Raw genomic sequence first — 27,579 nt, forward strand, 5'->3', positions numbered from 1 at the left:
AACAAAAAATCTACAAACATGTGTTACTAAAACATATTTTTATCGGGGATCCCTGGGTGGCGCAGTGGTTTAGCGCCTGCCTTTGGCCCAGGGCACGATCCTGGAGACCAGGGATCAAGTCCCACATCGGGGTCCCTGCATGGAGCCAGCTTCTTCCTCTGCTTGTGTCTCTGCTTCTCTCTCTCTCTCTCTCTCTCTGTCTAACATGAATAAATAAATAAAATCTTAAAAAAAAAATAAAACATATTTTTCTCTATAATCAATGCATTGTTACCAAAGATAGAGAAACTAACACTAATTTGACTGCTAAACAAATGTAACAACAAAAAAAAACTTGTCCTGTTTACATAAATGCAGGAAGAATAGGGTTTAAATCTTTAAAGAACATCTTTTCCTGCAACTTTTCTTAAGGAATCCCTAGATTGAACCTTTCATAGCCTCTCCAGGGCAGAAATCATGCCATGTACTTGCCACCAGCCTTTGTCTACAGTAACTACAGATCTGGGTGAACTCCTTTCTTCATGAAGACCCCAACTATCGCTAGGTTCTTGCGCCTCTTACGAAATTATCTTCTTTGCTCTCCTGGTAATGCTGTTGGGAACTCTGTAAACAAGCTATCAGGCTAATATTTCGAAGGGGACTTCGTTGGTTTTATAAAGTCAATCTTAGTTCCTTCTAGTTGTCATCATATCTGAGTCTATGCAGCTCTTTCTCAACTATGGCATTTAGTCAAAGCCTTGGTTATTACATAACCAATGTTTCTAATTGTGTCTCCCCACAATGAGACCAGATTCTTACTAAAATTATGTAAATACATATATTGGTTAAAATATTATAGTTACTCAGACTTTTTGAATTCTGTAGTAATCGGGTAGGAAGAAAAGATAAATGTTTCAATTGTTTGTTTACAAAGGTTTATTTTGTGCCACTGGTGCAAGACCATTAACTTAAAAGTTTTCTTAAATCTGTAAAAAACAAAACATTTAAAAGGATATTTTCATTCCAGTTAATATACTATGTAATATTTGTTCCAGGTGTATAATAGTGATTCAACAATTCCATGCAATATCCAGTGCTCAAAACAGCAATTGCACTCTTTAATTCCCATCACTTATTTAACCCACCTCCCCACCAACCTCCACTCAACAGGTAACCATCAGTTTTTTTCTTTACAGTTAAGAATCTCTTTCATGATTTGCCTGTCTTTTCTGTTTTTCTCTTTGCTTGTTTCTTATATTCCACGAGTGAAAAAATACAGTATGTATTTCTCTGACTTTTTTCATTTTGCATAATACTCTCTAACTCCATGTCATTACAAATGGCAAGATTAAATTCCTTTCTATCGCACAGTAATATTCCATTATACACACACACACACACACACACACACACACATACATATCATGTCTTCTTTATTCACTTATCAGTCAATGAACACTTCAGCCTGACTATTTGAAGCAGAAATGCTAACTACCACTGACTATTGAACTGTTCCCCCAATAAATCATGGCAAAGTCAGAGCCGGAGCATAAGACTATACTCATCATGGCTCTAAAGGGAGGAAGGTCCCACACAGAATTGCATCAGCTTCCATGAAAGGTAACCCATCTATAGTGGATGTAACTTATGTAGGGGTTATATTCCTGGGATACTAGTGTTTTGTGGAACCACAGCACACACCTTGCTGATCCTGCCTATTCCACTGTCCAGAAGGCTTCTTCACCTCCAATATCTACTCTACCACGTAACATTTGAAAGCTACATCTAAATGATTACATCATCCAATACTCCTCCTCCATCCATGGCACTGATCTAGGCCTGGGCAAACACAGTCATCACTATCATCCAAGAGCATCTGGTCCTCAGTAACACAGGAATTCAATTAAATCATGAAGATAAAGTAAGACTTCCCTAGTCCTCAGAAGCCCACCACATTTGCCAAATCCTGTCGTCTATTACATTTCTTCATCAGATGTCACCATCAAAAACTGTCTCTGCCTTTGGAGTGGCTAAAGAGAGCCACCCCTGATTCCCTCACCACACAGGAAAGAGTTCTTCACATTTTCTATTAATAGGTCTTCTCTTTCTCTCTAAGGATGGTTCCTTCAGTGTATTTTACAGCCCAGTACTAAATGTCTGAATTAATACCCAAAGGCCTTCCATTTTTCTGATTTCAATGAAGTATTTATTGTGGAAACTCTAACCACAACAGAGGCAAAGAAGAATGTCTGTGATACCTATGAGGCTAGAAATAAAAATTAAGATAAATAGAACTAGAGATCTAGAAAAAAGTAGGAAAATAAGTAGAAGCTATTTTTCTAAATTCAGGGAGTCAGTTATATAACCTGGGACAGGTATTCTCTCTCCACATGAAGAATTCATGCCAATTCTTCATCCTCTATTTTCTCTTACTTGAGGCTACAGTATCACTCTTATTGGAATATGTTTCTGCTACTTATAGGGTACCTATTACTCACCAAACATTGATATAAGTGTATGTTTACTTTGTAGACACTTAATACTCCCACTTAATGTGGAGCACAGAGCTTTATTAGCACATACCATGGTGCAGTGCTCTAGAGCTCCCGGGCTAAGTCCAGATTGAGCCATTCAAACTAAAACAGATTTAGGAGGGGATCCCTGGGTGGCACAGCAGTTTAGCGCCTGCCTTTGGCCCAGAACGTGATTCTGGAGTCCCGGGATCAAGTCCCACATCAGGCTCCCTGCATGGAGCCTGCTTCCCCCTCTGCCTGTGTCTCTGCCTCTCATGAATAAATAAATAAAATCTATAAATAAATAAATAAATAAATAAATAAATAAATAATAAATAAATAAATAAAACAGATTTAGTTAGGTAAGCACTGTGGGAGTCTTCTCTAAAGGACATACAAGGGAAAGTCATGGTAGAAAGGGGATATGGTTGCTCACAAAGGTGGACTGAGGATGTGAACAGAAATTACATTAACTGGTGACTGCTGCGTGTTGTGTAGGGAATGCACTAGTGAGAAGGGCTGCTGTCAGTTCAAGGCCCCTGCAAAAGTGCTGCCTACACAAACTATATCCCAAGTAGCATTAATATGGAGTACTTGAACTAATCAGTCAATATGACCCCCATATAATTTGTAATATGTCCATTACAATGTCCCACCACTTCCTAGGAAGAGAAAATGATGATAGATAAATTAGGGGAAAAATAATCACACATTACTTAAAATTTAAGGCCACTGAGAAAATGGATTCCTAGGTATATTATTCCATTCCATTACCAAATAGGTGATAGATAAAATGGATTACATACAACCTTCTATAAAATGAGATAGGTTTACATCGGTGGTGGGATAACACTTCATTCATTACTCATTCGTGGTAATACATTAAAATTCATTATGTTAAAAAAATCATTATGTTTTATTAATTAAAATATATTAAAATCACACATAGACTAAGTTATGCATTTCAAATGCACTTTGTAATCCTTTTTGGAAATACAGAATACAAGCATTAAGAAGCATTTGTGTGCTGATATCATGATGTGGGAGTAGTGATTTCCATAGTTTTCAGGCATGACATAATTCTTAAAAATTGTATATGTCTAATCCTTTGCTATTTTAGGAAAGAGTAATCTCTTTTGATATCTTTAAGGACTTCTTCATTTCAAGCACATCAAGTGACATCCTCTACTTCTAACTACACCTATTATGAGGACACATCAGTATTTTACTGGACTGCCATCTGTTTTTCCTCAAATATCAGCTGGTAAAATATTTTATTTATAATATGCAGGAAATTCTTAGTTTTAATACATGGAGAAGAATGATGTTCTGAATACCTCTTTCATTATAACTGACATTAATATTATAACACAAACAGCATCTCTATTTAGATTTTTTTCAAATACTGCATATTATATTGCCCTTCCTCTTCCATGGAAAACTAGATACGCATGAGTCCCACCTAATGAAACAGGGCATCTCATGTTTCATACAGCAATAATCAGACACATACTTTCACACACTAAGAATAAATGAATTTTCTGAAATGATTTGAGAGTAGAAATACATTAATATTTGCAAGTCACAAATCCCAGGTAGGATCAAGGAAAAAAAAAGGATATATGGATATTAATTATATTTATGTAAAAAACTCCACTAAATCTTTTCAAGCATAATAACATATATATTTTCTAACATTTTAACTTTGTTATTATTCCTTATGAATATTTTTATGTAATATCTGAACAGATGGACTCATGTACTGCTTTCTACTTGATTTCTGTGATATTTATTGACATTTGGTGTTCACTTACATACATTTCTAAATATTTACATCTTTAAAGCTATTTCCTTTATGCACTCAGGTGTTTGCTAAAGTACACATTTAAAATAACAGTCTTTCCTTATTTGTTATGTCTCTAGGGTTTGAATCTAGTGTGCATTTTGTGATATTTATTAAGGACCGAATTCCAATTAAAAGCACTACAACATTCCCTTCATTTTAGTTTCCATCCTGTATGATAACTATGATATTGAGTAAGTTATCAGTTCCAACTAGAGGCTTGTAATACTCTACATTGTAATGTTCCTCCTCAGTATAAATTCTAAGATGCTGATAAGGGTTGAGAAGTTTAAAAGTTTTCCCATATTCTTTATATTTATAAGTTTTTTCTCAGTATAAATTTTGTGATGTTGAATGAGGCTTGACCTCTTATTAAAGACCTTGCCAAATTCTTCATATTTGCAAAATCCTCTCTAGCATATATTCTCTGATGAGGAATCAGGGTTTAACATTGCTTAAAGGCCTCACCACATTCTTAACAATTTTATGGTTACTCTCCAATATGAATTCTCTGATGTAGAGTAAGGGGTGAGTAGTCCTTAAAAGTTTTCTTATATTCTTTAAATTCATAAGGTTTGCTCCAGCATGAAATTTGTGCTAATAAGTAAAGGTTGAACAGCAATTAAAGGCCTTCCCACATTTTTTACTTTGGTAAGGTTTTCCTCAAGTATGAATTCTGTGATGTTGACTCAGTGTGAGTGCTGGATAAAGGTATGGACATATTCTTTACATGTCTAAGTTTTCTCTCAAATATGAATTCTATGATGTTGAGTCAGGTGTGAGCACCGTTTAAAAGCCTTGCCACATGCTTCGCATATGAAAGGTTTCTCTCCAGTATGAATTCTGTGATGTTCAGGAAGCTTTGATTGCTGGCTAAAGGCCTTGCCACATTCTTCACATTTGTAAGGTTTCTCTCCAGTGTGAATTCTGTGATGTCAAATAAGGTATGAATGCTGGTTAAAGGCCTTGCCACATTCTTTACATACGTAAGGTTTCTCTCCACTGTGAATTCTGTGATGTCGAGTAAGGTTTGCATGCTGGTTAAAGGCCTGGCCACATTCTTTACATTGGTAAGGTTTTTCACCACTGTGAATTCTATGATGTTGAGTAAGGTTTGACTGCTGGTTAAAGGCCTTGCCACATTCTTCACATTGGTAATGTCTCTCTCCAGTATGAATTCTGTGATGTTGAATAAGGTTTGAGTACTGGTTAAAGCCTTGCCACATTCTTCACATTGATAAGGTTTCTCTCCAGTGTGAATTCTTTGATGTCTAATAAGTGCTGAGCGCTGGTTAAAGGCCTTTCCACATTCTTCACATTGGTAAGGTTTTTCACCACTGTGAATTTTGTGATGTTGAGTAAGATATGAGTGGTGAATAAAGACCTTGCTATATTCTTTACATTTGTAAGGTTTTTCTCTAGTATGCATTGGCTGTTGTTGAGATAGTGATGCGTGCCAGTCAGAGGCTTTGCCACATTCCTTAGAAATAGAAGTTTCCTGTCCAGTACCAACTGTGTTATATATATTTAGTCCTGATTCTTGACTAAACATGTTCTCATGTTTATAACATCTGTATGAGTTTTTTTCCATGTGAATTCTCTGATAATCACCAACACTGAAGAACTGGTTACCAGATTTCCCACATTCATTATATTTATAAAGATTCTCTCCCACAGGGCTACTCTTATGTATAATAAGTTTGGAGCTTTGATAATGAACTTCCTCACATTTATCACCATCATAATGGTTCTCTGGAAAATGAATCCTCACATATTTATTTACATTTGAACCCTGGTTAAATTTTTTGTCAGATTCACTACATTGAGCAATTCTGTTTTCATTGAATATATTCTGATAATTTTGTAGAGTCAACTCCTCCGTGAAAGACTTCTCAAATGGATCCCACTTAGCACTTTTTTCTTCATTTTTAAATCTCTGATTTTCAGAAATATTTGACTCAAAGGTCAATCCAATCCTACTTTCAGGATGGTTCAAATGATTATTTTTAGCATGGACTAGGTAACTTTCCAGATTTTCCAACTTTTCATTCTGCAAATATGCATGTTTTACCATTTGATTTGAGCCCTTGCTTATAGAAACACATTGCTTTGCAGAAGAAGCAGACTTAAGAAGGAATGTTTTCCAAAATGTTTTAGAACCTTCATGACATCTTTGATGCCCTTTACTCTCCCCATCATTTTTCCAGTCTATCATTAATTGTATATCCTCAAGGGCACTATGTTTATATCTACCCACTGCCACGTTTTGCAAAGAAGCTTCTATGCACAGCTTTGGCAGGAAACTCTGGGTGCCTTTTGAAGATACAGCTGAAAGATATCGAATAAGAGAAAAGTAAAATCATTCCACTTACTAATCTCAGATGAATATAATGAAAATTTCTAATACAGAAAAATAAAATCAATCAGAGAACTTCAGCAAGATGGCTGAGAAGGAATCATCAGGACTTCATTCCTCCAGAGACACATAATCTTGCAGACAATGTACCGATAATATAGCCTAACAGATAGTTGTGTATTACTGTCATGTTGTAGCATACATCACTTTCCCATACCTAAAAAATCAGGAAAAGTACCATTTGAGCCTACAATTATCAGCAAGAAGGAAATTTAAACTTAAAATACAAATAAACAAAATAAGATATAGCAAAAATAGAAAAATATCACCAATAGGAAGAGTTGGTTTTTTGAAAAGAGCAACAAAATTGACATACTTTTAACGAAATCAAGTAAAATCGAAAGAGAGGAGGCCAACTAAAATTAGAAGTGAAGAAGTAAAAGCTGACACAGGATAACTGACACCATAGAAATAAAAAAAATTTAAGGTGATGATGGATAATTATATGCCCATAGGTAGATAACCAAAAAAAGGTTTATAAATCTGACAAAATATATAACCTGACTTCAGCATGAAAAAAGAAAAACCACCGAGATCTACCAATACTGAGTAGATTAAAAAAGTAATTTTAAAAATGCCCAACAAAGAAAAATCCTGTGCCAGATAAATTCACTGGATAATTTAAACAAACATTTAATGAGAAAGTACTTGAACTCTCCTCCAACATTTCCAAGAGGTAAAGAGAAGGAAAATTATCAAACATTCCGTGACACCAGCATTACCACATTAACAAAGCCAAGGATGACACTACAAGCAAAGACCACCTTAAATAGTGAGGTAAACTCCACAATAAAAGGAAGCAAAGTTAATCAGAAGCACATTTTACTGTTCTACAACATGATCAAGTGATAATTCTTCCTGGAATTCAAGAATGTTTCAACATTGTGAAATCTATACATTTAAGACTGCACATTAATAGAATGAAGATCAAACATTACAGGACATAATAATTCATACAGAATGAGGGTGCCTGGGTGGATCAGCTGGTTAAGCGTCTGCCTTTGGCTCAGGTCATGATCCCAGAGTCCTAGGATCAAGCTCAGCATTGGGCTCTCTGCTCAGCGGGGAGCTTAATTTTCTCCCTCTCCCTCTGCCCCTTTGCCTACTTGTGCTTTCCCTGTCAAAAAATAAATAAAATCTTTAAAAAATATTCATGCAGAACAAGAACATGAACATATTGGACACTGGTTCTTGATAAAAAACAATAGTAGGAATAGAAAGAAACTACTTCCACCTAATAAAGACCATATATGCACAAAAATAGAAATCTAACATTTGATAGTAAAAGACTGAAAGCTTCTCCTCTCTAATCAGAAACATGGTAATAAAGAGACTTCACCATTTCCAATCAACATAGTACTAGATATTCTAGTCAGAACAACTGGGCAAGAAAAAAATACATAAAAGGAATCCAATTGTAAAGAAAAGGAAAACTTTCTGCTTACAGATGACATGATCTACAGAAAACCCTAAAGAATCCTTATTTTTATTTTTCAGCTATTTTATTTTTTGCTCATCACTTCTATTGTTTATTTCTGCAAATTTCCCCTACCAGACATTCCATTTTTAATACTTCATGCTATAAGTGGTTGAACTAAGAAAAAAAGTTCAAATAAACATTACACCGCAACAAACTACAAAAATGAAGAAACAACTGATATTTAGCTGAGGAAGGAAATAAGAAAAATCAGAAATTAATAAAATACTGATCAGAATAAATAAAACACTGAAAGTAATGCAATCTCTAGCAAAATCCCAATGCCATTTGGGAAAAGAACACAGTCCCTCCTAGCATTCATATGGATGTCACAGGATAATAGAGACAGAGAACAATCTTGAAAATGAAGACTTCGGGGCACCTGGGTAGCTCAGTGGTTAAGTATCTGCCTTTGTCTCAGGTTGTGATCCCGGGGTCCTATGATCAAGTTTCTCCCATTTCTCCCCTTGTCTCTCCCTGTGTCTCTGCCTATGTCTCTGCCTGTGTCTCTCAAGAATAAATGAATAAAATCTTTAAAAAGAAAAGAAAATGAAGTATTTGTTGGTGGCACCACACTTCCTGATTTAAAACATAGTGCAAAGCCATAGTTATCAAAATAATGTACTATAGAAACAGAGAATAGAATAATGGAAGGGAATAGGTGAGCTAGAGGTCTATTTCTCCACTGTTAATGGGTATGACAATGAACTGTAGATATTGTTAAAATTCAGATTCTGGGGCAGCCCCGGTGGCTCAGTGGTTTAGCGTCGCCTTCAGTACGGGGCCTGATCCTGGAGACCCGGGATCGAGTCTCACGTCAGGCTTCCAGCATGGATCCTGATTCTCCCTCTGCCTGTGTCTCTGCCCCCACCCCCCCACTCTCTGTGAGTCTCTCATGAATAAATAAAATCTTTAGAAAAAAAAAATTCAGATTCTGATTTGGATGTCTAGGAAAGGTCTGAGTTTCCCACACTTCTCACATGCTAACAAGTGATCCCAGCATCTTCCTCTAAGAGCCACACTTTCCAATAAAAAAAGATGAAATCACGAATGATTCTGAACTTAAAGAAAATATGGGGACGCCACAAAAGAAAATTGTGGTGGCTCGGTGGTTGAGTGTTTGTCTTTGGCTCAGGGTGTGATCCCAGGATGGAGTCCAATCAGGCTCCCTGCAAGGAGCCTGCTTCTCCTTCTGTCTGTGTCTCTGCTTCTCTCTGTGTCTCTCATGAATAAATAAATAAATAAAATCTTAAGAAAAAATAATATTGTGGAAATTACAATTTTTAAAGATTTTATTTATTAAATAAAATAAAATAAAATAAATATTTTATTTATTTATTCGAGAGAGAAAGAGAAGCAGTCTCTATGCAGGGAGCCCGACATGAGACTCCATCCTGGGACTCCAGGATCACACACCGGCCAAAAGGCAGGCACTAAACGGCTGAGCCACCCCCCAGGCGTCCCTACAATTTCTAATACAAAGAACAGAAACAACAATTCTTGAACATATTACTTTCCACCACATAACATTTTAACAATTTTTCATAAATCCACCCATGAATCCACGATAACCTATGAGAAGAGAATTGTTTTTTGTCCTTCAAAAACTATCTTGGCAAAACTTCAGTAATAGTAGAGTCTGAGTTTTACCCCAGATTGTTTGACATTGAATTTGTCTAAGAGGAAAACACATATCAGTATACAGAGGCAACTCTAAAAGAAGGTTCATAGTAGGTTTGAAAGTGACAATGGGAATGCAAGCACAATTAAACCAGAAAACATATGAACTAAAAAGATTTAAGTGAACATAAAACACAAAAATTACAAAGTGAATAAAAAAATAAAAGTGATAGGTGAAGTATTATTTATCGTCAGGAAACTAAGAACTGTCTTCAGTGGCATAGAACTTACCAATCTATTTGTGGATGAAGGTTTTTTGACTTGCAAACACACCAAGAGACAAACACACACATTGCTATAACTGAAGTACCTACCTATTGTTTGTGAGTTTCCTATTGCATCGAAAGTTTTTGTTTCATTTACCTTTGTGCTGAGTTTTATTTCACAACTTTAAGACAGTGGAACATATATGATAAACGCTGTTTTCTTTCTCTAGAGCAACACAGAAGAGCTAAGGTAAAGTAGGTCTGTGACATGAGTACAGAACAAAATGGAAACTTGCAGGACCTAGGCTGACTGATTTACAATCTCCACTTCAAATACCACTATCTCCAGTAAACACAGGAGAGATCATTTATTTTTCAAAGGGGATTACAGGGCCTGGGTGGCTTACAGGGGTTGAGCATCTGCCTTGGGTGTGAACCCGGAATTCCCGGATCAAGTCCCGATCCCACATAGGGCTCCTGCAGGGAGCCTGCCTTTTCTTCTGCCTCTCTCGATGTCTCTCATGAATAAATACATACATTTTTTTTTTTAAAAAGGAGACTACAAACAAAATGAAACAGAGAAGAGAATTTCCAGATTGAGATGATTTATGCACATCTTTCAGTAAATTCTCCCTGGACACTTACTGATAAATGAGAAAAATTATTAACCTTAGTGGAGGGATCTGACAAAGAGAACAGAGAAAATGAAGTGCATAAACCTGTTAGTTGGTCACCCTGGTGTCAGGTGCCTAACATTCTTCAAAGATCATATAATAAGTACTGTGAAATAAATGCCCAAAACAACAACTAAGTCATAATCTAAATGTAAACATGAAAACACCCTTATTATTCAACTATTAAGTCCCATGTAGGACCCACACTCTGTAATTTGTAAGTATGTTTAGGCTTTCCGATGTGAACACAGGCTTTTTCACAGGCTCCTCTTTGCATTCTAATGAGCTGAATCACAAAGGCTTGGTCCAGAAACCCTTGACATGGGAGCTTAGCTGATGTATGAGAATTGTGGAGGGCGCCTCATCTTCTGGAGGTGCCCTGCCCTCACTTAATAATGTCCTCCAGCACAACAAGTAGTTTTGATACAAGTCCTAGTCCTCATGCTGACCAATGTCCTCTCAAATTGTTTTTGTTCAATGATGACATTCTTCTATTCTAACCTGCGAGTACCCATAGCAAGGTACGTACCTCTGTGTATAAACTTTAATGATCTAGAGGCGCCTGGCTGGTTAACTTGGTTAAGTGACTGACTTTGGATCAGGCCTAAACTTAGGGTCCTGAGATTGAGTCCCCATTTGGAGCCCCACACAGAACCCAGAGTAGAGGTTTGGGATCAGCAGGAAGTCTGCTTATACCTCTGCAACTCCTCCTGCTCATGCTCTCTTTCTCTCAAATAAATAAATAAAATCTTTAAAACGAACAAAAATAAACTTATTGACCTAGTCAAGTGAAAAAGGACTAGGCAAAGTTCATCTAATGCCAGAGTTTAATCTATGGTTCCTTACCACATTTATCTTTAAGGTTTAACCAAAGAATCATAAAAATTGATTCCTTTCTAGCTGGTGAAAAAATAGAAGGAAGAGGCACATCTCACATGGGAACCAAGAGACTGAAACAAGTCTGCATGCAATCCAGCTTCAATTCAAAGAACACCAACTATATTAAAAAAAAAAAAAAAAAAGAACAAAACCAAAAAATACTTCTATAATCTGAAGCATACTAAAACTTCTGGGCAGTCAAATCATGAGCACGTAGATTCCAGGCAGAATTCCAGGCCTGCATCACAGAAGACAAACAGTTTTAAAGGGTTCCTCAACATAGGGAAGAAGACAAAAAGCTGAGCCTGGCGTCATTTCCTCCCTTCGCTTTTCATTGAAGCTAACGTGACACCCCTGCCTAGTGAACTTGATCAGCTACAACTCATTTTATTTATCCTTCTTCCAGTCATCATGCCAAATATATTCTTGGAATAGCTCCCTCTTTGACAAGTAACGTAGGTGCAACCTACTCCAGGTGAAATGCAGGAGTTTTTAGCTTAGACCCTAGAGAGTCTATAATAGTCTTTAAAAATGCCAAGCTTGGGGGCAGCCCCGGTGCTGCAGCGGTTTAGCGCCACCTGCAGCCCGGAGTGTGGTCCTGGAGACCCGGGATCGAGTCCCATGTCAAGCTCCCTTCCCTGCATGAAGCTTGCTTCTCCCTCTGCCTGTGTCTCTGCCTCTCTCTCTGTGTGTCTCTTATGAATAAATACATAAAATCTTTTTTAAAAAAAATGCCAAGCTTGGGGCAGCCTGGGTGGCTCAGTGGCTTAGTGCCTGCTTTTTCACCCAAGGCATGATCCCGGAGACCGAGGATCAAGTCCCACATCAAGCTCCCTGCATAGAGCCTGCTTCTCCCTCTGGCTGTGTCTCTCCCTCTTTCTCTGTGTCTCTCATGAATACATAAATAAATTTTTTTTAAATGCCAAGCTTTTCCTATACTTTTATTAATTCCACTACTTCATGCTACGGGATTTCTTCTGTTTTCCATGCAAGCCTCCTCCTGGATACTGACTTTGCCTAAAAATCAACATAGATGGGACAATCAGTTGCACTTTCCAGTATCCCCAAAAGAATCCACTTATACAGAAAAATCTTCATGGGACACGTGGCCTTTATTACGTACATCTTAATGGTGAGAAAAGAGAGAAAGCACATTGTGGGAAAAACAATTTAAGAAGCTCTCACAAAAATTACCGTTCTTCAAAAAGAAAAAAAATTACTGTTCTTCCATTTATGTCTTGGGCTATGAGGACTCTAGGCTCTCCCATGTCCTCCTATTCATTTCTCTATACTTCCTGACACATTCTCCTCTCTGCCAGGTCCTTTCCTTTCTCAACAGTCACATTTTCTCCATTGTGTTATTTATAAATTTGCTTTCCTAAGTCTATATCCTACAATGAATACCTAGGATTAGCTTCATTTGGAGAGTAGATTAGCTTTCTTTACACACAACTTCTGAAGAAAGCAGTTGAATATATGTGTATGAACATATATATATATATATGCACATCTGTGTCTATTTTGTTTTCTATTAAAGTATACTTGACATACAATATTACATTAGTTGAGGTGTACAACACATTGATTCGACAACTCTATAGGTTCTACTGTGCTAATATGTGAGCTACCATCTGTCACCATACAACAGTATTGTAATAGCACTTAGGGCAGCCCGGGTGGCTCAGCAGTTTAGCGCCGCCTTCAGCCCAGGGCGTGATCCTGGAGACCCGGAATCGAGTCCCACGTTGGGCTCCCTGCATGGGGCCTGCTTCTCCCTCTGCATCTTTGCCTCTATCTCTCTGTGGCTCTCATTAATAAATTAAAAAAATCTTTTAAAAAAATAGCATTTAGTGTATTCCCTGTGCTGTGTCTTTTCTCCCTATAACTTATTTAATTTTATAACTAGAACTCAGTACTTTCCATTCCCCTTTACCCATTTTGCCCATCTTTTCACTTGGTCTCATTCTGGTCACCAGCAGGACATTCACTGTATTTATGGATCTGTTTCTGCTCTTTTGGTTGTTTCTTGCCATTTGTGATCATGTGGATAGACATAGAAGATATTATGCTATGTGAAATAAGTCAAAGAATGACAAATACCATATGATTTCACTTATTGTGCAACCTAAACAATAACACAAATGAACAAAACCAGAAACAAACCTGTGACTGTTTCCTTTTGAATAAAGTCCAACAAAAACCTTGCGAAGTATAAAAATTCCATGATTACACATATTCTATAACATAACAGATTGGGCTCTTAACAATTTTCCACTGCTGGCAGATGACAAGAGGCCCCTAGATCAAAGTCCAAGCATCTATGGCTCATTACACAGTGAACACCATATATGTCTTATTCACACTAATTTCACTTGCCAGCTCCCCACCCCCAACTGATATAGGTAGATGCTGCACATCTAGTGGGTTAGTATCACATCTGTGAGGCTCTGAACATAGGAAACGCTAATATGTTAAAGGAACATCTGGCATGTCTGCCCAAAATTTACCATGCAAGGAGACATTTGTTTTCCTATACAATAAACAAGTCTGTCCTCTACCCAAAAGTAAGATACTATCACTATATTCCAAATCCTTTTTATACACAGACATCAATGGAATGACAGAATAAAAATTTTCAATGCCTCTATCCATAATACATGGAGAAACTTAAACCCAGAGAAAATTTTTTCCCAACAATATCCACCAGTCAGTTTGACCTTGGCATACAGCTCTTGCCTAATTTTCCCATATGTACCCCACCTTATTAAATATTCTGACACAGGACCTGGAATAAAATCTATAAGTTTGCATCAGGGAATATTTACCAAGGCTATGAATAGCAAGACATGATGCAGAAGAATCAGGTGAGCTGTATCATTTACTTCTGCAATATCACTGTGTATCTTGCATCCAACAACATAAAGAAATCCCAATACCCATGTGGGTCCACCTTAAATTTCTGTAGTGAGCTTTCTAAGAGACACAAGTAAAGAAACACTAAACTGTGTAAGAGCATATATCTTACAGGTAAGAGAGATTTGTACAGGATGAGAGGATTTTGTACTTCTTACATAAGTAAAGTACATCCCGGATACACTGGAATCATGGATTATTACAATAAAAGGGTTAAGAATTGGAAAATAGAAATTAGGGCACATGGGGACGCCTAGGTGGCTCAGCGGTGAGCATCTGCTTTGGGCTCAGGGCATGATTCTCGGGTCCAGGATCGAGTCCTGCATTGGGCTCCCCACAGTGTGTCTCTGCCCTTCTCTCTCTGGGTCTCTCATGAATAAATAAATCAATCTTTAAAAAAAAAAAAAAAAGAAAGAAAGAAATTGGGGCACATGATTCGGGCAGAGGTATTCATTGACCATCATTACGAAACATCAGAGCATAGACCTAAAAGATGGGTGAGATGATGTAAAGTGAAAAAGAGGTGGTGACAAGGACAAAAATACTTTGGATTGCCCTGAACATAGGTGAAAATCTGGAGGAAATGTTAATCCTATGAATGTAGTTGACCTACTCTGAGTCCCTGTACCTGATGAAAATCAAGGTCAGGATCAGGAGCTCACCACACAATTTCAAAGAATAGTAACAATGCTATATACACCAAATGAATGATTTTCTTCTGATATTCACGTCAGTATCCAAAATTCATTTCCTTTATGCTCTTTCACTGCCCATTTGGCAGTGACATGCAGAAGAAAATAAAAAACTCAATGTACCTGGAAGCTTCTACTTCAAGCTCCTTCTAAACAGCATCCGAACAGCTACTCTTTTTTTTTTCAATCTTTTTTTTTTTTTTAAGATTTTTATTTATTCATGGGGGGTGGGGGCGGGCAGAGGGAGAAGCAGGCTCCACACAGGGAGCCTGACCTGGGATTCGATCCCTGGTCTCCAGGATCACACCCTGGGCTGCAGGCGGCGCTAAACCGCTAAGCCACCTGGGCTGCCCCTGAACAGCTACTCTTAATGGCCCGGAACACACCCATGACACACACTGTACCACAATGGACCCACACCTAGCCACTCTGTAAATATACCAAAGAATTGTACATCCACATTCATGGCAGAAATTCTTTCACCCAAAATCTGTCATTGGAGGTGGGACTCCTTTAGAGACAATGGCCAACGAGTTCACTATATTCCTATGCTTGGCAATAAAAGCCATAGAACTTAGCCTACCTCCAGTGAAATAAAGAGAGATAATGGTAAAACACTTATCAAGTCTCCAAGATTGCAGTTATAGCCTCAACACAGAGATTATTGCTATTGTCAAGTCCCTGGAGGCCATTATGCTATAGGAATATTCCTATAGGAATATAGGAGTAATGATTCTTCTGAGCAAAGAGGCCCATAGAAGAATTTTTTTTTAAAGATTTTATTTATTTATTCATGAGAGACAGAGAGAGAGAAAAGGCAGAGACATAGGCAGAGGGAGAAGCAGGCTCTATGCAGGGAGCCCGACATGGGTCTCAATCCTGGGATCCAGGATCATGCCCCAGGCCAAAGGCAGGTGCTAAACTGCTGAGCCACCCAGGGATCCCCCCCCCCGTAGAAGGTTTTTGACATCAAAACTAACATTGAGGGACACCTGAGTGGCTCAGCAGTTGAGCGTCTGCCTTCGGCTCGGGGCATGATCCTGGAGTTTAGGGATCGAGTCCCACATCAGGCTCCTTACATGGAGCCGGCTTCTCCCTCTGCCTGTGTCTCTGCATCTCGTTCTGTCTCTCATGAATAAATAAATAAAATCTTTAAAAAAACAAACAAACAAAAAAAACCCTGACATTGAGTATGTGGTCCTGTGAGATTCGTAAACACCACTAGAAGCAGGAAAAGATGAAGAGAAATTAGAGAAGTCTGCTCCAAGATTGTAGTGATGTTCATGCATGTGAAGACTTGTACAAACATATGAAAAGAAAAAACATAAAACTTCAATTGGTACACAAAGCATGCAACACAATAATTTCTGATTGAAATTGTCTTTTTTTTTCCCTAAAAGACATATTTATTTACTCATGAGAGACACAGACTGAGAGAGAGAGGCAGAGATATAGGCAGAGGAAGAGGCAGGCTCCTCACAGGGAGCCTGATGCGGCACTCGATCCGGGATCCCAGGATCATGACTTGAGCCGAAGGCAGGCGCCTAACCGCTGAGCCACCCAGGTGTCCCATTTTTCCAATTGAAATTGTAAAGATAATGATGTTTTTAGAAATACACAAAGCATTCTATCTCTGTGGCCTTGGTATAAGAGATTTCTAAAAATGAAAAAAATTACTAACCATGAAGAGTGAAACGACACATTGGATTACATTAAAATTAAGAAATCTCAGGGCACCTGGGTGGCTCAGTGAGTTAAGTGTCCAACTCCTGATTTCAGCTCAGGTCATGGTCTCAAGGTCCTGAGATAGAGACGCATATCCAGCTTGAGGTTTGGTGGGGAGTCGGCTTGTGGTTTTCTCCATTCTCTCAGCCCCTTCCCTCGCTCGCTCGCTCTCTCTCAGAAATAAATAAATAAATCTTAAAAAAAAAAGTAAGAACTGTTCTGAATCACAATCTCAAAAGATAGAAATATAGGTAGAGTAAGAAAGGAGACAAAAGACTCATTCTCAGCATATATATAAAACCACAAAGCCTGAAGAAAAAGATATCAACTACTGGAGTCTTGGGTGGCTCAGTCCCTTAAGTATGGGACTCTTGGTTTTGGCTCCACTCATAATCTTAGGCTCAAGAGACTGAGCTCCACGCTGGGCTCCACACTCAATGCAGAGTTTTCTTCTGATTTTCTCTCCCTCTGTCCTTCCTTGCTTTGGATCTCTCTCTAGTTCTCTGTTGTTCTAAAAATAAATAAACCTTAAAAAAAAAAAGATATCACAACACTAAAAAGGAAAAACTAACTAGACATTTGGAAAAGGATATTATCCAAAGGTTAACCCAAAGTCATACTAACAGAAAGCAAGAAAAACAACAAAAAGCAAGTAAAACTAACAGTTGGTAACATCACATAGCAACCAGAGGCTGACTGTGAAAATGACATAAACTAGAAAGTTTTAGAAAGTATGTGGATAAGCCAGAAATCCCATACACTGGTGGTGCGTGTGAAAATTGGTACAAAGGGGCAGCCTGGGTGGCTCAGCGGTTTAGCGCCACCTTCAGCCCAGGGTGTCACCTGGAGTCCGAGGATCGAGTCCCAGGATCGAGTCCCACATCGGGCTCCCTGCATGGAGCCTGCTTCTCCCTCTGCCTGTGTCTCTGCCTGCCTCTCTCTCTCTCTCTGTCTCTCGTGAATGAATGAATGAATGAATAAGTAAATAAATAAATAAATAAACAAACAAACAAATAAATAAATAAGAAAATTGGTACAAATATTTTGGCAAAGTGTTTGATAGTATCTCTAAGAGCTGAACATATCTCAACATATTTACCAACAATTTGCTCCCACATATATAGCCAGTAGATACGTGTGTATGTTCCATTCAAAGATACAGCTCTTACATGCCAGAAGTATTCATGACAGTCCTACACTGAGAACCATCCACCTGTCCATTAACAGAATGATGCAATTAATTGATATTCACAAAATGGAATCGTATCGATCCATTCTAATGAAAGATGAACAATATGCAGAAAATACAGTTAAGTTCACAAACGATAAGTGGAAAAAAAAGCCAAATACCAAAGAGTTCCGGTTGCCTGATTACTTTTACATTAAGTACAAAAGGAGGACAACAAACTCTTGCCTTATGTGTTAAAGAAGTGCGAGCTTTGTGGGAAGTTACTGAGGAGCTCAAGGAGAATTTTATTTTATTTTTTTTAAAAAGATTTCACCTATCCATTCATGGGAGACACAGAGAGAGAGGTAGAGACACAGGCAGAGGGAGAAGCAGGCTCCACGCAGGGAGCCCGATGTGGGACTCGATCCCGGGTTTCCAGAATCAGGCCCTGGGCCAAAGGCAGATGCTAAACCATTGAGCCACCCAGGCTGCCCCTCAAGGGGAACTTTAGAAGACAAACAATATTCTGTTTCTTGATCTCAGTGGCTTATAGAGAGATGTGATCAGTTTGTAAAATTCCATTGAGCTGTTTACTTATGATTTCCACATATTACTTTACTTAAAAAAAAAAAAACCCTCATCAAAACAACAGAGGTAAGTAAATAGATAAGTATCACAATGTACATATACCGACAAGTTGAAATTAACAGTAGGGTGTAATTTCACACTGTGCCTAGATTTAAAATGCATTTTTTTAAAGCATGCTTTAATTTCTAGTTAAAGCAATATGGTACTGAGTATATACAGAGTTCACAGAAAAAGAATAAAATGTATAATTATTTTCTTAAAATACACATAGGAAAACATAGCATACAAATAATTAAAAAATAGAGTGTAAGGATAAACATAAAAAACTTGGTAAATCAAAACCCCATTATCTCCACTGGAATATTAAACATAAATAAACGAAATGTTTCTGGTAACACTAAACTTTGCTTGAATATGTTCCACAGTAATTTTCCTAAAGCAGTAACAAAAATAGGAGGAAAGAACTGGATAAAAAGAAACAAAAACATCCCATGTAGGGATGCCTGGGTGGCTCAGCGCTTGAGCGACTGTCTGGCTCAGGGCATGATCCTGGAGACCTGGGATCGAGTCCCGCATCAGGCTCCGTGCAGGAAGCCTGCTTCTCCCTCTGCCTGTGTCTCTGACTCTCTCTCTTATGTATGAATGAATGAATGAATGAATGAATGAATGAATAAAACTTTATTTAAAAAAAAAAAAGGAAGGTTTAGTGATTATCTCAATATTGGTAGAGTCAGGGTTTGAACCTGGATATCCTACACATCACCCTGAGGTTCCCAGGTCAAATGCCCTTCCAGAAGGTGACTTGTGCTTAGATTATCTTTCCTCTTTGTCACTCAACGAACGGTTCACTGTGAAGTCTTCATATACAATGGCCTCCATGAGACTTCAAACTGAAAATTCCAGCCGAAACCACACACATGTAGCTCCAGTGTCTTTCAGTTGTCTACCAAGAACTAAACACAGAGGTCAAGTATCCAATGTGAAAACATAGGAAAGGCACAGCACACACACACAAGTCCACTTTCACATCTGGGAGAACCAGGATCACATACCTGTGGATCTGACTACATTTTTCATAGGCTAATGCCCTTCCTGAGCAACACAACTATATATGTGTCCCAAGACACTGGGTCTCAATATGTGTTCCCTAAACAGGCACCTGAGAAGAAATAGGAAAGGAAATGTAGGGGACTGCACCCCAGAACTACAGACATGGTAATGTGGGGATAGGCACAACAATCGAAGATTTACTGATTTTTCCTCCTAGTGAATCTGATCCAGACTACATTTGACAGCCTCTGCAGGAAATAAGTCACAGGTAATCCCTGAGTTATCCACAGGTAAGTCACTCTTAAAAACCTTTATGCTTGTGGTCATGTTAGTATTGTGACATATACATACACAACATACACAACACACATTTTCTTTATTCGAAAATGAATCCAACTCTAACAGAGTCTGTCTTGGCTTCCTCCTCTTTCATTTCTCTTTTCTATCAATACCCTCCTTGAACTTCCTGGGATCACCCCAAATACACTGCTATTCATACTCATAAATGAAATCCAAATTATAGTGAATTGAAATTTATATAAATATTTTATCAAGTAAATTATGAAATGCATTTAAGATATTAATACATGTTATATATTAAATGGGATTAAATATAGCATTCTCACTATAATGCAGTCCTAGACGACTTTTACCATGAGACCATAAGTAATTACAGGCTTTAGCAATTCTTCTTTAGCACTCTGTTTACATGCAGCATAAAAATCCCTGTGCAATGGGACATGTGGGTGGCTCAGCAGCTTAGTACCTGCCTTCAGCCCGGGGCGTGATCCTGGAGTCCTGTGATTGAGTCCCGCATCAGACTTCCTGCATGGAGCCTGCTTCTCCCTCTGCCTATGTCTCTGCCTGTCTCTATCATGAATAAATAAATAAAATCTTTAAAAAAAAATCCCTGTACATTAAGGTTAAGAATACTCTAAATTTGAGGGGATTTTTCTAACAGATGGTTTCAAGGCAAAGTATGATTCCCTTTCTGTTGGATGCTGGGAAAAGTTCAGAGAATAAGACACATTTGCAAACATCTTAGATGTTCATCTGTGCTACACTTATATATTTGTACGTAGACAGGCACCTATGACAGAGTGTTGGTCAATGACTCAGTGAGAGTAGTACCTTACAGAGGATGATCTTCTCCGAACAAAAACAGAAAGGCTTCAAATCAAATTTCTTAAGTCCCAGCGTGCCTGGGTGGCTCAGTCAGTTAGTTTCTGTCTTCCTGGATCAAGTCAAGATTCCATGGTCCTGAGATTGAATCCTGCATTGGGTTCCTGCTCAGCAGGGAACCTGCTTCTCCCTCTCCCTCTGCTGTTCCCCTTGCTTGCGCTCACTCTCTTTCAAATAAATTTTTAAAAATATCTTAAAATTTCTTAAGTCTTATCTGATTTACACTGCCCCTTTGCTGTCTGGATCATGGTTTGAAGCCTGATGGTGGGGCAGGTATTTGGGGACATGAGAGAGCAAGTATAAGGCACAATGCCTACAGGTAGATATATCAGAAAGAAGAAATGGAAAAATGAGAATATACTCTAGAATATCTGAGCCACTTTATCAAATCTGAGAATCTACCTACTCACTGTTTTCATAACACAAAATAAACATCTTCTTTTCTATGTATACACAGAAATCTTTTCATGACAAAGCTGACAACCATGATATAGCTACTGAAAAATAAATTATTGCCCCTGAATTGAACAAATGTTAAATGTGAGTATAACATGCTACACAATTTTATTTCATCAATTTCTACAAGTGATAAAAATCTTCTCTCCACTCAGATCAGGATAGGTGTAAGGATGGCACGGGCTGTGAAACAACACAGGGACATTTAGCCTAAAAACTGGGTAGGCTGTTTAAAGCAGAAAACACTCACTGCCAGTGACTGGAGACCTGCTTCCCAACTGATCAGTGCCTTATATGCAGTCCAGAGCACAGGACTAACTCATCATGGAGTGGAGTGGAAGTAAGGGAGGTCCTTGCAGCTGCAGGTCAGAAACCTTGGGAGGTCAACCATTTCTACTAGATCATACCCATGTTGGGGTTACATACCTGGGATACTAGTGCTTTGTGTAACCGCAAAATGCATGCCTTGTTGGTTCTGACTAGTAGTGGGCAGCCTTCTTCATCTTCAACACCTACTCTGTCATGTAACATCTTCAAACTATGCCCACAATATTTGAATCATCCAATATCCCCTCTCCATCCACCATCACACAGCTGGGCCTGGGAAAGTATAGTTTCTGTCATCCAACAGCAACTGGTCCTCAGGTCAACCAGGGAACTTATTAAATCACAAGGAAAGGATCTGACTTCCCTCGACTCAGAAAACCACTATATTTCCTAGTCCCCATCTCTGTCACATTTGCACACCACAAGTAGGTTCATAACACCTTACAATGACCAAAGTGAGCTCCCTACCAGATCTTTCCTCACATTTCAAGAGTTCTCCCTATTTGTTACAGGACTTATCTTCCTCTCAAACTGTATCATCATGTTCTTCTGTCTTTACAACTCTCAGTGACAAGTTCCTAAATTAAGCCTGTGGCCCATTGATGGTATTTTCCTCCTCTTCCAGGGTAGTGGTGACAACATAGTATTTAAATATCAGATATGGGGGCAGCCTGGCTGGCTCAGCGGTTTAGTGCTGCCTTCAGCCCAGGGCCTGATCACGGAGTCCCGGGATCGAGTCCCACATCAGGCTCCCTGCATGAAGCCTGCTTCTCCCTCTGCCTGTGTCTCTGCCTCTCTCTCTCTTTGTGTGTCTGTTATGAATAAATAAATAAAATCTTAAATAAATAAATAAATACATACATACATACATAACAGATATGGCTTCAAATTATTCTGTCACCAACCATTTACCATTGAATTTAAAAATTTCAAACCAATCCTAAGAACCTATAAGAGCCTGAATGGCTTATGCTGGAGGCAGAGAGCAGTGAAACTGGGGTCTCCAATAACAGGAAGGAAGGACAGACAGCTGTGATGTCTACATCACTGGAATAGAGATGAGAACACCGAAAAACTGGAGAAGATTGGAAAAGAAAACAAGTAAAATTGATCTTTCTAGATTCAGAGTCACGATCGAAGTCTTAGTGTCCATTCCGCACATGAAGAATTTATGCCAATGATTCAGCCTAGACACCTTCTATTTCCTACCATGGGCTATATCATCCTTCATAATAGAAGATGTTTTCTTCCTAACTTTAGAACATCTAAGCACCTAGCACTGTATCATGTTTGTTCCCTTCAAATATATGTTAAAGCAACCAATGACTTAGGAAGTCTCCAAGTTTCCTAATTAACTTGCTACAGAAAAGTATACAACTTGGATCATGCCACTTTCTTGAAGAGAAAAGAATAATAACTAAAGAAATCTTGCTTAGGGTTCTTTTTTTAAAAAATATTTTATTTATTTATTCATGAGAGACACAGAGAGAGGCAAAGACACAGGGAGAAGGAGAAGCAGGCTCCACACAGGGAGCCCAATGCAAGACTTGATCCCCGGATCTGGGGTCAGGTACTGAGCCAAAGGCAGATGCTCAATGGTTGAGCCACCAGCCTCCCACTTAGGGTTTTTTTAAGGGAAATGGATAAATTAAACTACATGGAATTTAATGTGCTCATTGTAGAATTATGCCTGTATTCAAATTAATTTCTGAATTTCATATGAACCATTCATAAAAATCTGTGAGCAAGTTGTCTGAGCAACGGTTCCTGAACACTGGAACAAGGAAAACAGGGTACACATCCTATATGACTTATGGTTAGGTAAGAAAGACAAGATTTGCATGGAAGATTCTCAAACCAAAATACACGATATTTAGGGGAAATAAATTCTATACAATGTAGAGAAAATGATTCCTGTTAAGAATCTGTAATATCTGTCTTTGCAAGACAATCATCAATTTTGAAATTTGGAAATTATCTCTTCGGATCCAATATTCCCCTTCCTTCTGAAGATATAGGTGTGTACACACACACACACACACACACACACTCACTCTTACTTATCCCTAGTTTACTCCAAAATGTATCTTTAGCTTAATATAACATATTGCATTCTGTGCACATCAAAACCATAAACTTCTGTGTTCTATATGCTCACAAAAATAACATAAACAAAGGAAAATATAGGGAAAAAGTTTTAATCTAGTGATTGAGACTTCTGTAGGTATACCTTATATTCTATTACTAGTGACTTTGTTCAACTAGCAGTAAAGTAGAACCTCTGTGCATTAGATGGTGAACCTGGAAGGTGTACATAATATACCTTGAGGGACAACACGAACTGGTCAAGACTGAGTGCAGGCAAAGCAAATGGAAGGGACTGGGGCAGATGTCTTTCTTAAGGACCATAGCTGGTGGGTTTGGAGTTGCTGGGCCAAGTCTAGAATGCACAATTCGAACCCAAGTGAGTGGAGTAAGGTAAACTGTGGGACTCTTCTTTAAAGGGTGCTCATGGTAAATACACCGGGAGTGGACACTCTGCCACAAAGGCCACTGGGAAAGTCATATCAGGAACTTATATTTGTCTGACTTTGGGGGATGTTATCTGGCATATTTACTATTAGGTGGAGCTAGAGTCAGTTCAAAGACCCTTCAGGTAGTCTGGTTATACAAATTGGAATACAAATCAACAGTATCACATATTTGTCTACCTACACTCTCATTAATACTTCTATACCATCCTTGTTAAAATTTAAAACACCATCACATCCCAGCAGTTACAAAAAGGAAGAAAAGTTATAAAAATAAATGTGGGGAAAATTAATTTCAAATAATTTGAGATTTAGGGCCATTGGGAAAAAAGGTTGTGATCCCGGGGTCCTGGGATCGAGTTCCTAGTCAGGCTCCCTGCATGGAGCCTGCTTCTCCCTCCGCCTGTGTCTCTGCCTCTGTGTCTCTCATAAATAAATAAATAAACAAACAAACAAATAAATAAGGTATTTTAATAATAATAATAATAATAATAAATCTTTAAAAAAAGAAGAAGAAATGATTAACTGTTAATGTTCCAGGTAAAGTTTCAACAATATGGTATTTCCATGGTAAAGTACAAATGGTTTTAAGTTTGGGGGACTCAAATTATACAGATTTTCAATTCTAAAGGGGGTTGGGACCCCTCATGCCTGCACTACCCAAGGCTAAAATGTAATTGATCTTGGTCATTTAAATTTTATTTTTCTTTATAATAAATCCTCTGATTTAGAATCATGTCTGAAACATAGTATTGACTTAGTGCTTTCTGCTGGGAATACTCTGATTTATTTCGGCTTGCCTTTCTTTTTTTTCTTTTTTTTCTTTTTTTTTTTTTTAAGAATTTTTTTTTTAATTTTTTATTTATTTATGATAGTCACAGAGAGAGAGAGGCAGAGACACAGGCGGAGGGAGAAGCAGGCTCCATGCACCGGGAGCCTGATGTGGGATTCGATCCCGGGTCTCCAGGATCGCGCCCTGGGCCAAAGGCAGGCGCCAAACTGCTGCGCCACCCAGGGATCCCCTCGGCTTGCCTTTCTATTGCACATACTTAGCAAGGTGTTTACATCTTTAATATTTTTGTCCTTTATAAAGACTCTTTTTTACCCGAACTGTATATTAGAAAAAAAGGTCATTCATCAGTCATTACATTCTTAAGTTTTCTATCTAGTATGCTTTCTCTGATGTTGAGTAAAGGTTCAGTTCTAGTAAAGACTTTACCACTATTCTTGACATTTGTAAGCTATCTCCCCAGAATGTATTATCTCATGTTGAATACTTTTTTTTTCATGTTAAATACTTTTGATGATGAATTAAATGCTTTACCACATTCCTTATATTTGTAGAGTTTCATATATTATGCATTCTCCGATGCTCAGAAAGTTTGTAGTTCTGCTTGAAGACTTTGCCACACTTTTTTAAACATTTGTCAGCATTGTCTGCACTATGTATTACCTTATATTGGTAAGTTTTGAGAGACAGTTGAGGTATTTGCCATTGTTTACATTAGTAATATTTCTTACCATTATGAATTGTCTGCTTTTGAGTGAGTCATGAAGACTAGTTAAAAGGTTTGCCACACTACCTTTTTTAGTCTTCACTTCAGTAAAGATACAATGATGTACAATAAGATTTGAGCTATCATAAAAACTTTGCCACATTTATTACTATGATGCTAGTTCTCTGGAAACTGAATTCTCTGATGTTTATTAGGATTTGACCCTTGATTGATGTTTTTCCCAGATTCATCGCATTGGTAAGTTTTGTCTCCTTTATAAACACCTCAGTAATTATGGTTGATACAGTGTTAACCTAAGGCATTCCTAAGTGCACAACACATAAAAACTTGTTCCAAATTAAGTATTATGTGGTAACTATCACACAGTGATGTTTGGATAAAGGCAATGATGTTTCTCAATATTAGAGAGTTTGCAACAGGGAAGGTTTATATGTTGGTGGAAGAATAATGAACCTTCTGAAAAGGATTTCTCAAATCAATCACAAATAGAATTTTTATCTTCATTTTTAAATGTCTAACAGTCAGAAATGTATCAGTGAATGATTAAACTAATCTTATATTTAAATCCTCTGAATGAAACTTTCAGCATGTGGGACGCCTAAGGTGGCTCAGCAGTTGAGCATCTGCCTTCGGTTCAAGACATGAACCTGGAGTTCCAGCATCGAGTCCCGCTTCAGGCTCCTGAATGGATCCTGCTTCTCCTCTCTCTGCCTAGGTCTTTGCTTCTGTGTCTCTCATGAATAAGTAAAATCTTAGAAGAAGAAAAAAAAAAAAAAGGAACTTTCAACATGGACTAGGTGACTAAACAGAATTTTTATATGTCCTTCCAGAGAATATGTTATGTTGAAAAAATGGATTATTGTCCTGGGGCTCAAAGACATTGTTCTGTAAATATAACTGACATAAGCTGGGGTGTTTCCCAGAATGTGTTCTATGCCTCATTTTCTGGCAGGAACGATTTCATTATGACTAACTGTCCCACTAGGGTTATATCCATCATAACATCCTTCCTGTCCTCCACTACCCCTCCATCACCTTCCCAGTTATTCATTAAGCATAAATACTCGGGGGCACAGCTTCCCATATCACTCTACAAAATGAATCTTCTTTGCTGGTCTTTGCCAATAGGCCTTGGGTGTAATGGAAAGACACAACTAAAAGATACAAAATAAGTTATCACACTCACTAGACTCATATGCATACATGTTAAAATGCTAATGTGCAAACTTAATATCCATCATAGCACATCAGATGAATGGAGAAACAGGAACTACCAAGATCTTCCTCTCCTCCATGGAGACAAAAATGGACTAAATTACCATTTTCAGTGCTCCAGAAGCCAGTTAGAACATAACACCCCACCCCTACCCTGACAGGTACAGATGAAGAAAAGCCACATCAAAGAGACAAAGAAAATCTGTGACACTTGCCCAAAACAGTAGCTCACCGTCCCTGACATTCAATGGACACACTGTGAGAAAAAACTTATCTCACCTCAGGAAAGAAACAAATGAGTGACCTGTATGTTCAGTGATCTGGCTTCTTGGCTGATGCCTCAGGAGTTTGTTTCTGTCATGCATGACATGTAGACAGAGGGAATGACAGCACCCTCTGGATGTACTGTGCTGGCTCCTCAGACCAAAGGTGAGCATTTGTTCAACCAATGGAGAAACTACAGAGCTGATTCATATTTGAGTTAAATTCATGCTGTCTTGAAATCTATTGAGTTGAATATTGTCATCCTCTAATAAAACACACAGGTA

At 38.2% G+C, this 27,579-nt stretch overlaps 2 protein-coding genes across 2 annotated transcripts in view; both read right to left on the bottom strand.

Annotated features, from left to right (window-relative positions):
- LOC121484158 (zinc finger protein 345-like) overlaps positions 1 to 27,579 on the bottom strand; it is a 104,815-nt gene that overhangs the window by 53,398 nt on the left and 23,838 nt on the right. The gene's annotated exons all lie outside the window — the stretch shown is intronic.
- On the bottom strand, positions 5,108 to 5,887 carry ZNF781 (zinc finger protein 781). The gene has a single exon (XM_041733758.1). It carries the CDS (start codon positions 5,885 to 5,887, stop codon positions 5,108 to 5,110), a length of 780 nt encoding a protein of 259 aa, XP_041589692.1.

This window comes from Vulpes lagopus, chromosome 2, assembly GCF_018345385.1.
Source record: "Vulpes lagopus strain Blue_001 chromosome 2, ASM1834538v1, whole genome shotgun sequence".
In the NCBI taxonomy this organism is placed as follows: Eukaryota; Metazoa; Chordata; class Mammalia; order Carnivora; family Canidae; genus Vulpes; species Vulpes lagopus.

Excerpts from the sequence above, each read along its gene's own strand:
- ZNF781 (XM_041733758.1), bottom strand. The coding sequence starts at position 5,887 with ATGTTTAGTCAAGAATCAGGACTAAATATATATAACACAGTTGGTACT.